This window comes from Perissodus microlepis, chromosome 5 (assembly GCF_051167445.1).
Source record: "Perissodus microlepis isolate ML-2025 ecotype Zambia chromosome 5, ASM5116744v1, whole genome shotgun sequence".
Lineage (NCBI taxonomy): Eukaryota > Metazoa > Chordata > Actinopteri > Cichliformes > Cichlidae > Perissodus > Perissodus microlepis.
The window spans coordinates 9,898,645-9,913,040 of NC_140465.1; the positions used below are offsets into that span (position 1 = coordinate 9,898,645).

Genomic DNA, 14,396 nt, shown 5'->3' on the forward strand with positions numbered 1-14,396 from the left:
AAGAAAGGGCATGACTTCTCAGGAGTTTACAGTATATTTATTCAGAATCAAATGTAAAAGATGAGGAGAGTAAAAAATGAGTCCACCCATAACTTACAGAAAGCTCATAGTAACATACATTTTAATCTTCCATATACAGCAATATTATTTCCATGTTAAAATTGCTGCATTCAAGTAATATAAGACATATTAAAGATCTGTCCTTACAGTGACCCCCCCCCCCCAATAAAAGCACATCCTTCAGCACATACAGGCATGGTGCTGAACGGCTGCTGCAAGTCTTTCATGAAATCTTTTGCAAGCCCAGAGAAAAACATAATGCTATGTGTGGAACAAGTGTTTGCACTGTGCTTGAGTCTGAGGTAAAGAATGAGTTTTAACACCAGTGTTGGATAAATAACACAAGACTTAAATTCACGGCACCTTTACCTGGACCAGCTGAGAATTCGTACACCAACAGCTAATGTTACCGGCTACAGAGGCACCATTTACATACAAAAATACCTGCACGCACCCACAGGCTCTTATGCATGCACCACACACACTCTGTCTTTCACACAAACACAAACACGGCTTGACTAAGCAATGCTAGGTGTATTAATTTCTATGACTAAACAAAGGTGCTGCATTTCTGTCTGTGAATAAAAATTTATGATACAGTACACTAAATGATACATACAGATTCAAAGTGTGATCACGTGGAAAAGGGAAAGAAAAGTGCCCAAAGATTGAATATATTCTACTACACACACCCGTCCTCAGACTGATAATGGTAACACTGGTTTCTGATGAAACTCCCTTAATTTCCAGACACTCTTTTATACACCTGTACAAGTTTGATAGCTGAGATATTATTACACTTGGCTTCCAACAACATCTTGGTTTTATTTGATCTTTTCCTCTTTTGGGGAACTGAAAAAACAAAAGAAAAGAAAACTTCATTGTCAAGCTCAGGCCCTCCACCACACGAAGACAAAGGGAATTGGGTAAGAAGCTTGCTGGAAGTGATGAGCCACCCGAGGATGCCGTTTTTACTTTCTTATTTGGTTATTATGGGTTCCAGTTTGGGGTTGATGAAGGAAAAGCCAGCGAAAGCTGCCTGGTCCATAGAATCAATGAGGTTTTTATCAGCATGGGAGAGACGCGGCTTCTCATTCAGGAACTCACGATCAAAGTTGCTGTGGTCACTGGGGGATTTCTGTTGGTGGGAGGTTAGGCATTTAGTCAGGTTAAAGTAAAAAAGAAAAAATAAGATGAGGTATCTGATATCCTAGAGGCAAGCAATTATATTTAATGACAGCTCTAATTAATAGCTGTGAACTAATGTTAATTAAAACCAAAAATTTAGGCCCATACCACTTTAGGCTTGAAAGGAGGCTCCACTTGTCTCCTCTCCAGTGCTGTCCAGTTAATGTTTTTGAAGAATGGGTGTCCTCGGATGTCCCCCACAACACCCAATCTGCGAGTGGGATCTCGCTCAAACAACTGAAATAATAACAGAACACAATAGATCTCATTATGTAACTATAATTCCATAATACACGTTTGCCTAGTAATTTATTCATTTATATTTTTACCAGGTCAAGCAGGCTCTTGGACTCCTTGGAGATCCACCGAGGGTAGTGAGGAATGTCCGACCTGATGGATTCAAAGAGCTCATCCTCATCGTCACCTTGGAAAGGCGACTGACCAATTAGCATCTCATACACCAGGACACCAAAAGACCACCAGTCCACTGAGAATGTGTACTTCTGTCCACACAGGATCTGAGATAAGAGACAAATTGATCAGAAGCATGGAAGAAGAATGAGGAAATGTGATGTCTGGAGTGTTCTGTTCTTGTTACATAGTATTACAAAGAGACTGCAAACAAACGATTCAGGTTGCCACCTGAATGACATACAGATTGTGGCTTTTATAAAAAGGTGAAAGATTTTGATGGAAAAGTAAGGTATTGAACCCTTAGCCGGGCAAACTAACCTCCGGTGCGATATAATCTGGTGTCCCACAGAATGTGCTCGCTTTGACATCTCCAAAGACATTCTCTTTGCACATGCCAAAGTCTGCTATCTTTATGTGTCCGTCCTTGTCCAGCATCACATTGTCCAGCTTCAGGTCTCTGTAAACAGATATAGGATGATATTTAAACAATGTAGGACTGTCACAGTAAATTCAGTTTGAAGCCATGTAATCTAAAACGAAATTTCAGTTTACTCTGCTGCAGTAGCAGACTGAATGCAGAGAATGCAGGAAGTAGTACAGAGAGCCTGTGGGATTTTACCTGTAGATAATTCCCTTTGAGTGGAGGAATTGCAGTCCCACTATAATCTCAGCAGCATAGAATCTAAAAGTTGAGGAAATAACAGTTTTAGTACGATTTAAGACCCAATGACGCTGAAAATGATAACTCATACAACACTTGTAGCTTTTTTTCTTTTCTTCCTTTTTTAAAACACTGTATCCCCATGTACTCACGTAGCTCTGTTGAGATCAAATCGTCCCTTGTCTTGGATGTGAAACATCAAGTCACCTCCATTCAAGTACTCCATTACAAAGAAGAGGTGCTCCTGTGCAAATAATACATTATTGTAAGTTAACCAGCAGACGTAAAGGAGATATGGAGAGCGGGTTAAGTTGCTCACACTAATCCATTTTCTCGGTACGCCGAGAGTCCACACTAATCTGACAATTAAGAAGTTCCAAAAACCTTAAAAGAGTTTTATATTAACACTGGCTCTCATCAGTTATTACTTACTTACTACTATTGCATGGCACTAAATTTAATATAGATAATGAATTACAGGCATTACAGGTGTTGTTTTCTATGCCCGTAGCTGTTGTGCAGATAAATTCAATATTTTACCACTGCTGTGTGTTCCTTTGAACTGAACCGCTGTTAAAACAGTGTTTATTTTAAAACAAACTGAAAGAATTGAATTGTTGAGGATGCAGCCTTTAATGACAGCTTGGAACTGTGCCTCTTATTGCTGCAGCCTGGAAGACTCCCCATCAGAGAACATGTTCTATGAACTTTACTAGCAGAGGTGTTTAGCATGTGTGCGCTTACTTTTGACTGGAATGTGGCATAGAGATGAGTGAGAAAAGGGTTGTTCCAGGCGAGGGAAAGGACTCTTTTCTCCACCATGGTGCACTCCACATCGTCATCCATGAGAACGACGTCCTTCTTCAGGACCTTCACAGCAAAGTACAGGCTCTGTCCCTTCAGCTCTGCAAGCAACACCTGGGGTGTCAGAACCACATTACTGTCAGTAACATCATCAGGTTAATCACACCTGCTTCATAACTAGAGTATAACAAAACAAACTGAGCTATGTTTTTGCATTTCTGTGTAGACGTTTCACTTCAATGCAGAGCCCACAATGCCCACACTGGGACTGGATATAAATAAATTTGCCTTCTCCTTTTCTTGTACATCATTCTGTGTGTTAAATGATGTCTGGCATCTGTGGTGACAGATGAACAACTTGTTATTGCGCTTGAAAGCAGTCAAATGCTCCCATTGCAGAGTGAAGGAAGTCATTTCAGAAGCAGTGGGGGGTTGTACAGATCTTATAAGATAGACTAAAGATCAAAAGTGGGGTAAACTACATCTGCCATGTAAATCAAAATGTGCTTTAGTTATAGACTTAAATTAACAAAAAAAAAAATTAGCACATGAGATTTTTTTCCCTTCAGAGGTTTCTTCCTTTCAGAGGTTCCCTTCATCTGAATTTAAACATCTTCACTTTTCCTTAGTAATGTTACTTTTAATGGTTTTGTCTTCTAAAACATGTGAATTTTTACTTTGTATACAGTTTTTTCAAAATATTTTACTCCCATTACCAACATAATAGTTCATGGTTAGCATCAGCAAAAATTCCCATGTGGACAATTTAAGGACTATTTTGAGTTTATTTTCTTAAGCAAACATAATTTTCACATGCAAGTCTGAGTAACATTATGGTGCCTTACAGTCCATGATAAAGACTTAAAGATTTAAAGACAGCAACATGGAGCATACCTTGCCAAAGCTGCCTTTTCCCAGAACCTTGTGGAATATTAGCTGGTTGAGGGAGAGGCGTGCCTGGGAAACTGTAGTTGGGGCTGGGGCAGGGCTAGGGCTAGGGCCCTTCCCATTGCCACCTGCTGTAAAATTTGCAAACTTTAAGTAAATGAGTATGCAAACCTGTAAACAAACATGCATGCAAACTGAAACAGCAAAAAGGTCATTTTAAGGTTGATAATAAAGACATAATTAATAAGGAAAGAATGATGTTGGGAATGACTGTTTCAACACGGCATTCTTAAATATGCCCAGCATTCAGATAATGACATTATTATATTTGCAAGCAATTGATCCAAAACCTACAGTTTCAGATTAGCTTTACACCATGTTTTCTTACTCTTGTTTCTTAATTATGTTATTTAGAGGGTGTATTGTTAATATGGCCATCTCAGGCACAGCAGCTTCTCCCACCTGCTGTTCAAACCTTCTGTTTGCAAAAGTTTGCTTAAACAGCATCTGGCCTTAAAAGTAGAGGAGGTAAAACTGCATACTGCAGACAAAGCGTCACTCAGGTCTAGTAATAGGTCCCCTAAAGCTGATACACCATTTTAGAACAACTTTGTATTACAGTCAGTGCTACAATGAAAGCTTCTCACCACTAGGGTCCACTGTTGCATTTCTGACATCTTGGTAGATTCCAATATCTGGTGCAGGGGGGTCATCAGATTTCTTCACAGATTTCTATGGAGAAAAAAGAAGTTTGGCAACAGATTCTTTCATATTTTTAATTAGTTTTTCTTAGCTTTTTAATACAATGTTCACCCAATGACTGTGCAAACCTGGGAGACTTGAGACAAAGCCTCTGCTAGTAGTTTCTGGTTGATTCCACAAAGATTGCCCACTTTGCCTGTGCAGCCACTATGTACGTTCATGCCACAGTCTGGTCAGTGGAGTCAACAATGGAACGGCCCAAGCAAAGGAAAAGATTCAGAGAGAAAATGTTAGTAGAAAATATATTAATAAAAACAAAAATTAAAAAAAACAACAAAACAAACAAAGAAACTCAACACACCAGACTTACCTTCACATTTAAGGCCCTGCTTGTACAGACCCCACAGTAGACTTCCACAGTGGTCACAGAAGGTGGGGCTCTTGTAGTTGTAAGTTTTAAAGCGATGTGGCATGTCAATATTGAAACGTTCTTTCTGGAACTACAGACACAAAGAAGAGCATTAAACCCAGAGAATGATGGTACCTGACGATTAAAACACGCAAGATTATATGTTTCGCCTGTCTAAGCTGCTTTTGAGCGGCCAGTAAAAGTCACACAGAACTTCTACAGACAATAAGCAATCACACGTTTCAACTGATTTGAACACTGAATCCAATACTGATGATGTTTGTAGGTTTGGGTGAATGTGTTTGGATCAGTATTCATTTGAGTCAAAGATATGTGGTCGTGTAAAGACAAAAAAAAAAGTATAGTGTTAAAATTACTGTTTAGTTGATATAATAGTGTATCACTGATATATTACTACAAGATAAAATACAAAATCATGCTCAATTTCATGATAAAAAGAAACCAGCAGAGTGACTGTACTCGTCCATACACAACTTCGCTCACCATAGTCTCACGACTGTTGGTCGCTGTTCTAGTGCACTTGCCAATGATTTTGTCGCTGCACTTCCTGTGGATTGCTGCATTGCATTCTGTGTGAAATAGATAAATCAATAAATATTGTGTTAACTGTGAGACTGAAATATTAACAGTCCATTCACTTGCAACTTTGATGGTTCCCCTTTTCCTGGAGGTGAAAGGTGTTTATGTGTAAGTCTGACACCACATGAATTGGTAACAGTCAAAGAAACACTCACGTTTGCATTTGTATCCTTGCTTGTTGAGCCCCCTGCATGGGGAAAAAAGGGAGAAGGTAAATGGCTGAGCTATATCTAATTTAGAGAATATATTCTAATATTCTCTGCTAATACTGTAAAAGAGTAATGTACACGGGATGATTTTAATTGTAGGACTGCTGATGATAGTGATATACTTTAGATCATGTGGAGATAACTAGATTCTCCTCCCATCTTAGGTCATAAGATTGAAACTATGGGTGTAAAAATACCAACGTCATACAACAGACTCAATAAACATCAGACTTCCTCCTCCCTGTTTTACAAGACATAGATAATACTGAAGTTTGAGTACAAGGAGGAGTATGGTTCACAGATTAGTGCTGCTGACACTGATATAACAGCCTTGTGGGATTTCCCTAGGAGGTGACTCATTCTCACAATAGCACTCTTACAGGGTTTTTTCCCCCCTTAATTCACTTAAACTGCTCCATTAAGCAAAACAAAATAACCAATCTTTTAAGAAAGACATTTGAAAGTATGGACTACTTGTACCAGTGAAATGAAACACACGCATGCACGCACACACACACACGCACACACACACAAAGCAAAGCAGAAAAGCAAGCAAACAGACAGGCAAACTAGCTGCCTCTGGATTAGTCACGTTCAAACAAAGTGGAAGGAAAAACATTCATAGCCTCACTCTGAGACTCTACTGAGATTTAAAAAAAAAAAAAAATACACCAGTGAAAAACTAAGATTTAATAATAATAGTGGCAGCTGCCATCTAACAAAGAGGGACTTGTGCATCTCACCAGAGAAAGTCTCTACAGACAGAGCAGAAGGTGGGCTGGTGGAAGAAGGTGGAGGTGAACTCATGGTTCTTGATGACAAGAACCTTGGGCTGCTTGACTGCGCCCCTCCTCCTGTTCAGGGTCATCAACCCGTCTTCAGTAGGAGCCTTCAGGGTCGGCCTAGCAGCCACTGTGGGGAGAGATAGCATGTCCATTAAATTTCAGGAACATAATTTCTGTCAAACGTTACCTAAATTCACAAACAGTTTGGCTGATAAACCTTGAATGTTGCCACTGTGTATTTTATCATAGATCAGTAACTGTCAACTGTAACAGAAAACTATTTGTTAAGAATACCTTATGAGCTAAGGAAAGGGGAGACATGAGCTACTGCCACTGCTGAATGGAGGCTAAACACTGCAAAATGCTTCCCCGGATTAGCTGCTCTAACTGATGCAAATCAAATGTGTGGGGGTCAAAAGTCAATCAGAGAAGACAGCAAAAGAGGCGTGAGAGTGGTAAACAAAGACATAACAGAAACTATGGAAGAGACAAGGGGGGTATGTGGGTGGATGGGAGGTGGCATTTTGGGACAATTCAAAAAAAGAAGCCGCCTTAAAGACAACAGAACAGACGGGGGAAAGTGGGAAGAGTGATGAGGTGAGGGACAAACTTTTTTCTTATCTGTCAGTCTACTGACAGATGTTTGTTTGGAAAGCACTTTGGTAAGTTGAGCCAAGAAAGTGGGAGCGAGTGAGAGGAAAAGAGAATGACAGAGGGGGCAGATACTGCTGAGGACTGTTCACACGTGCCTAAAAATACTCCGGGCTGCTTTTCAGGAAACTTACGGAGGGTGTTGGAAGGAGACAAGATGCAGAGTATGGAGTTTTCATGACCCAGTAACAGCAAACCCAGACTGTGCCACTCCCACACTGAAACTCTCATTACACAGAACGCAGTTTGGAAATACCACGAAATGTTTGTTGTGTTAACAGTGACTATGCGGGCTGGCCTTGCCATCCGGACCAACTTGGTACCCTAAATGCAGCATGAAGCCAGCTAATGCTCTGCTATTATTAATATTATTATTATTATTAAGAATGTTATTCAATGTACTTAAATGGGCTTCACAGACTGACAATGCTGCAGTGTTTTTTCATTTTAATTTAGGCCACAGACATCAACAAAAACAATTAATACAGTGTAGGTGTTTGTTTACCCCAGTTCTTAGTAAACTCACTAGTGCGGTGTATTAAAAAAAACAAACATTCACAGTCCTTGTCAGAAATAATTGAACTGCAGCCCAAGCCACAGGCTAAATTTGTAATGACACCAGAGGATTAGTTTTATTCTGCAATGGTTTCATGGCACACCTAGTCAGCTGACCAGACCAGTGTGAGGTGTGAAACCAGCATGCAGATTACTCATCAACAGCCTGAGGCAGACAGATTATTTCAAGGCACTTTAGAAGCGTGGCTGCTCCACAAACCTCATAAACACATGTTAGGTATAAACACATGTAATCTGTTGCTGGTTGTAGAAAAATAAGGAAAAATGAAGCATTTCTACCAGTAGAGGGTGATGTATAGCAAACAGAGTAGACAGATGGAAAAATGGTGGTGAGGGACGGGAGTGGGTGACTGTTGCCGGAAAAGATCTCAACTTTCACTGAGCGCACATCTCCCTGGTGGTCTAGTGGTTAGGATTCGGCGCTCTCACCGCCGCGGCCCGGGTTCGATTCCCGGTCAGGGAAAACTGTTTTCATGTATTTTCACTACTCGCACATTTCAGTCAAGTCTCTGGTTATAAATTAAATCTGTCCAAGAGCGAACTTTGTCTATTAAATGAAGAAGCGTTTCCAATAGATTTGTCGGGTTTCCCCTTTAAAGTGGTCAAAGAGCAGTTCGCCTACCTGGGTATTACAATTAAAAGAAAGTATAAACAACTTCTCAAAGCCACCTTTTTTACACTATTGAAGAATGTCAAACAAAGCCTTCAACAGTGGTCAGCCCTGAACACAACTCTGGTCAGACAAATTAATTCAATTAAAATGAATATCCTTCCTAAATTCTTATACTTCAATCTTCACCAGTCTTTCCTTACAACTCTAGATTCTATAATCTCCTCTTATATTTGGAAGGGTAAATGACGTCAAGTAGTTAAGGTGCATTTACAGAAACCTAAGATTGAAGGTGGCACTCCCCAACGTCCGCTTTTACTATTGGGCTGCCAATATTCGATCTCTGACCTACTGGTTACAGTCTGGGGAGGGTGTGGGCCCCACCAGCTGGCTGGCACTGGAATCAGACTCAACTCAGGGTATTTCTCTTGCCTCCTTCCTGGGTTCTTCTCTTCCTTTATCCATTGACAACTTTGGATCTAATCCGATAATTCGGCAATAATAATAATAATAATAATAATAATAATTTTTCACTTCAAAGCCCCATCCTTTCAAACCACCTATTCCTCCCCCCAACTTTGGACAACTTGTTCCAGGTTTGGTTTAGAGCAGGTATTATTTGCTTTAAAGATCTCTTTATACACACTAAACTAGCATCATTTGACCAGCTGTCAGAAAAATACAGTCTTCCCAAAACTCACTTTTTTAGATACTTACAACTGAGACATTTTTTGCAATCCCACCTCTCCAATTTTCCAGAAGCTTCAGCTGCTAACTTACTGGACAAGCTCCTTAATTTGCAACTATCAGGCAAAGCTGTAATGTCTCTATAATAAACTGTGCAGTGTAACACCAGCTCCCGTTGTGGGCCTCAAGTCCACATGGGAGAAGCAGTTAAACATATCTATGTCACATGACGTCTGGGACTCAGTCCTTTCTCTGGTACTCTGCGCCCGTCATTCCCTGTTACAATTCCACATGTTTTGGACCTGCCCTGGCCTAGCAACATTTTTGGGAGGAGGTTTCCTGCATTTTGAACAAGGCTACCGGCCTGAAACTAGCTCTCAACCCCCTACTTGCTCTCTTTGGTACAGCGGGAGAGGATGATAAGTATATTCCCAGAGCAAAGCGTAGGGTGCTGTCTTTTGGTTCCCTCCTGGCTAGGCGTGCCATTTTGATGAGGTGGAAGGCTGCTGCCCCGCCCTCCCATGTTCAGTGGCTTGCTGATCTCATGTCGTGTCTCAGTCTGGAAAAGATCCACTGCTCCATCCAGAACCAAAAGGGCACATTTGATAAAATTTGGGGTCTCTTTCTGGAAAACTTCTCTAAACTTCAACTTAAGGATGTTACAGGTGAGTAACGGATTTGCTGATCTGATCTGATGTTTGTCTGTGTTAACGGGAACGTGAAGCTCAGTGATGTCGTAGCTAACTTCTGTGTGGTTCTTATGGAAAGGGTTAGTTAATGTCATAATCCCTCCCGGGTTGTGGCTTTTGTTATTTTGTTGGGGGGTTTTCTTGTTTTTGTTTTCTCTCTTTTTGTTTTTCTTCTGGGTTTCTGCTTGTTTGGTAAATAATAGGAGAGGAAAACAATGTTCCAACATGAGAAGTTCTGTTTTGTATTCATTCATTTTAAACAGTTTGTGTTTTCCGTCTTCTTTTTTTCCTTTGAAAACTATATCCACAAATACTCAATAAAAATATTTTCAATTAAAAACTGTTTTCTACAACCTGTAATATATATTTTTTAAATGTAAACCTACTTCAAGTAACAGACACTTTGATCAAGTTGGAACCATTTTCAGCTATTTCACATTAGACAACAGCATGTAGAACTCTATGTGCTTTATAATCATGCCTGAAATGGGCTGGACTCAACTGGAGTAAAGGCGATGTCACATGTTTCCATGCACCAATGTCACTATCTGAATCTGAAGGTGACACCTGTTTGGTCACATGTTTATGTTTCCACAAATCCACTGATAATGATCAAAAGACCTTGCATGTTTTCTCTCCCCCAATAAGAATAGAAAACTAGTGATTGTAAACTAAACTTGAATCACATTACCTGCATCACCATCCTCCAAAAAAACCTGCACAGCCATCTGAATCTTCCCAGAAGGCTGCAGGTCCACCCAGAACTCAGCACGTCCGTTGCCTCTAGACTTGGATTTGCAGCGCTCTGCCAGCACAGACACGCCCATTGTGGCCTTGGCCAATGGCTCCTCATTACTCTGCATAAGAACAACTTCTAGGACACGCCCCTCCTTGATATGAGCATCAAAATTGGACTTCCAGGGGGGGTACATGGTGGGCTTCCTCTGAACCAGGGTCTTCCCTCTCTCTGTAAAAGAACAATGACATCATCATCATCATCGCTGCATTAAGGAGTGGTTATAGCTCAAAGATGTTTGTTAAGAATCAGTTTGCTTGTGGACTTTTGAGGGCAGTAGATAGTGACAGTCAAACTGATGTTGTAAGGTCTCTTTGTCAACTGTTGCACTTCTTGCACAAGCACAAACACGTGCAACTGTACATACCTGTGTCGATAGACTCTTTTATCCTGATGGCACAGATGGGAGCATCAGAAAGAGGAGACAGCGCGCCCACATCGTAATTACTGAGGGTGATACGCAGGAAGGGTGGCATGGTGACCACTCACCAAAGGCTCCTGGGGGGGAAAAAAAAAGACTGTGATTTAAGCCACTCTGTCTAGACTTTCTAGAGAGAGATCTTTGTCTCTTGCTCTCACACACACTCACACATTGCTCAAGTTCTGTGTGTAAAACAAGAAGGAAGAGGGTAACAGCGGCTAGCAGCATTCTGCAGAGGAAGTAGTGGTTTTCTACTTCATACATAAGTTTGGAAACTACCTGCCAGTAACGAGGGAAGAAGGAACAGAATGTCAATCCTAAACTGTACTCTAGAGAGGCAGACAGCGAGAGAACATTTTTCAAAACACAAATATATAATTTCAACCCTGTTGTGAATTCTTTTCAGCAGATGTTGCCATCTGTTGCTCTGACCACTCTTTAAAAGGCTCCATAACCGTCAACACCAACAACAGCCCTGCTATTTGTGAGCGGACAAATCTGGAGCGCTTTTAATGTTTTATTGGGGGGCTTGTGTTTATCCAGCATGTTAGCGCTACTGGCTGAAGTTCTGGGGCCTGTAGGTGAGTGGCATAGCAAAATGTTCAAACAAATGCATGTCTCCTTTTTCAGTAATCTCATCTCTTCTGTCTAATACTTCTATCTAGTGTAGTCTAATAAAATGAATGCTTCTGAATCCATCTAAATTTTACATTTCCTAAGTTCCTAAAACTGTTGTTGTAACAAGACAAGTCATCTACTTATTAAAGCTCCATTTCTTGTGCTAAACCATTCTTCAGATGTTGCGTCATAGTGGAAGAGTAATTCCTCACTTCATTTTCTGTACATGAGATTCACAGAAATGACATGCCGCCTTTGTGCGTCTACATTATCGGTCACTCATAAGAAGACAAGGTTTGTTCGTGTTCACGTTCCTTTCACTTTGCTGAATGAAACATGCTCAGAGGTGCCAACTGAAGAACCTGGTATGTGTTTTTAATGTATGTATAAGCATGCTGCTCAGCCTGCTAAAAGGTAGACTAGATGCTATTTTGAGCTCAGGCTGGAAGTAAGATCACATCTTGTGCTCGCTGGGGTGACACTCAGAATTTCAGAGAGAGAAAGCAGGAGAGTTTTTTTTAACTATAATAAAGGGATGTGTAGTGTTTGGGAGGCAGTGATGTCCTACACAGACAGGCCTTGTGATTTGGAGGTCAAGGCTTGAAATCCAAAACAAACAGTCTGGGTGAGGAAATGAATAACTAACTGTGATGTCTCAGAAATCATCTCCAATGTGCTCTTTCATTGCCAACTTCTTCAACAGACAGAAATTATTCAGTAACCAGCACATATATGCCCCTTTCACAGCCTCGGGCACCTTAAATGTTTATATAGTTATGAAATAATACCATCGGGCAGACGCCAAACTGAAGATTGCTAAACAAATGACTGTTTCTGACTGCGGTCAAGACTGCTCTTAAACAAGAGGAGAGCTCTTGAAAGTTCCTATACATGTACTCACACAGGCAGGCATACAGGAATAGGAAGAAAAACACATAAACACTTACTTTTCCAGTTTTATCAGGACTTTACACACACTTTTTCCAATGTACACATGCACAGACATTATGTGCAAAAGAAGGCCTTGTTTCCCCAGAGAAAGTGGAAAAAGTGAGCATATGCAATTGGGGAAGGGGTGGGTAGGGGAAAAGAGCAAGAGAGAGAAAGAGGAAAAAGAAAGCAAAACAGACAACACACTGACAGACATGCCACTGGACATGAGGGGGAAACCAGAGTCGCCCTCACTAGACTGACTCATACAATAGAAACAAACTCCAGTGAAACAGATACTGTACATACATCTGTCAGTGTGCGTCTTTGAAGAGATACGAAGTTACTCTTAAATAAGTCTTTAGTACTTTTGGAGAGCCAGAAGATGTAAGGCTGGGCTGCATACCTGTACTGTCTCTCTTAACTTCAAAATGCTCTTCAGAACTAATTAGAAGGATCACCAGTATGAGGAAAACAAGAGAACAAAAAGATGCTGGTAACTAGGGCTTTAGCTGCCACTTGGCTTGGGAATTGGGAAGGATTTCTCTTCCAATAATCACACACGGTGATTCATGTCAAAGTCAGTGTTTAATAGGAACAAATACAGAAACAGCAAACCCTGTAATACGCACAACGGCAAAAAACACACATTTCGGTATTAAACAGTACAAGAAAACCAGTGGCACAATAGCCCTTACTTGAAATGACGTAAAACAAATATTCTAATTTTGTGCACTGAGTTAACGTGACATAGTCCTGGAGAGGGACGTGCGTGACTGCCTACAAAAGCTAGGCCATCATTGAGTTCATGCTCAGCGACGCACCACGGACAAGTCAAAGGCTTGGTATGAAGTGAATTTGTGGAGATGGGGAAGAAATGATCAAGCCGGTCTAGCAGGCTGGAGAGTAACCTTTAATTGGCAGGTCGGAACAAAGACGTGTAATTTGAGAAATAAACAAAAGTTGAACAACATACAAGAATCAGAAATATGGTCTAAGATATTACTGGCATTGCTTTAAATCCTTGTCCTGCTTCCCTCTTGCTACATAATTACAAGGAAGATTTGTTTGTTTAAAAAAAAAAAAAACAGCATGTGATGTAGTCCACATAAGGTTAGCAGTTTAGAACTTGTAGACTAATATAAACTGTCTCTCAATATTAGAATATTTTAGCAGGCTCGAAAAGCCAGCCAACTCATTTTTTAAATGGGAAGAGAGTTTAATTTAGTAAAGTTAGTGACCTGATCTTAGCCCAGTTGGCTCCATCCCCTCGGACAAAGCATGAGCACGCTGGACGAATAAAAGGCAATTAGAGCCTCTAGCATCAATAAGTGTCTGTTGGTATCTAAAGGTTGTAGACTTCAGACAATCACTGACTGCAAGAAGCCAAAGGCACTTCATTTGGTAGTCAATAAAAATTCTCTTGAGATGTTAATTTAAAGACCATTTTAATTGTTGCCACAGACACAGTTTAATTTTAAAGTCTCTGTGCAAGTGCTAGAAAATTGGAACTCTCGAGATACTTTGAGTGCACTTTATGCCCATATTTTATATATATATACACATATATACAGTATGGGAATGGGATGATCCCAAAACAGCTGTGTAAGTTTTTATGTTTTACTTTAGAAGACTTTCCACACTTATGGTACTTTTGAATTTCAAATGGGTGAAAAATGGGCAGGTGTAACTAACATA

At 40.4% G+C, this 14,396-nt stretch overlaps 1 protein-coding gene and 1 non-coding gene across 3 annotated transcripts in view; one reads left to right on the forward strand and one right to left on the reverse strand.

Moving 5' to 3' along the window:
* Nucleotides 1-21: 21 nt before the first annotated feature.
* prkcdb (protein kinase C, delta b) overlaps nt 22-14,396 on the reverse strand; it is a 44,747-nt gene continuing 30,372 nt past the window's right edge. For both annotated transcript variants that reach the window (XM_084927754.1, XM_084927753.1), the window contains exons 2-17: nt 11,097-11,227; nt 10,625-10,900; nt 6,679-6,847; nt 5,882-5,913; nt 5,631-5,716; nt 5,088-5,217; nt 4,846-4,946; nt 4,663-4,747; nt 4,022-4,146; nt 3,068-3,241; nt 2,476-2,567; nt 2,282-2,344; nt 1,981-2,119; nt 1,578-1,766; nt 1,357-1,485; nt 22-1,198 (exon numbers count right to left, since the gene is read on the reverse strand). In XM_084927754.1, coding sequence (XP_084783880.1) covers nt 1,040-1,198; nt 1,357-1,485; nt 1,578-1,766; nt 1,981-2,119; nt 2,282-2,344; nt 2,476-2,567; nt 3,068-3,241; nt 4,022-4,146; nt 4,663-4,747; nt 4,846-4,946; nt 5,088-5,217; nt 5,631-5,716; nt 5,882-5,913; nt 6,679-6,847; nt 10,625-10,900; nt 11,097-11,205 — 2,058 coding nt within the window. In that variant the 5' untranslated portion in view covers nt 11,206-11,227 and the 3' untranslated portion in view covers nt 22-1,039. The remainder of the gene's footprint in view (nt 1,199-1,356; nt 1,486-1,577; nt 1,767-1,980; nt 2,120-2,281; nt 2,345-2,475; nt 2,568-3,067; nt 3,242-4,021; nt 4,147-4,662; nt 4,748-4,845; nt 4,947-5,087; nt 5,218-5,630; nt 5,717-5,881; nt 5,914-6,678; nt 6,848-10,624; nt 10,901-11,096; nt 11,228-14,396) is intronic.
* Nucleotides 8,339-8,410, forward strand: trnae-cuc (transfer RNA glutamic acid (anticodon CUC)). Its single transcript has one exon. It is a non-coding gene; the product is annotated as a tRNA-Glu (tRNA).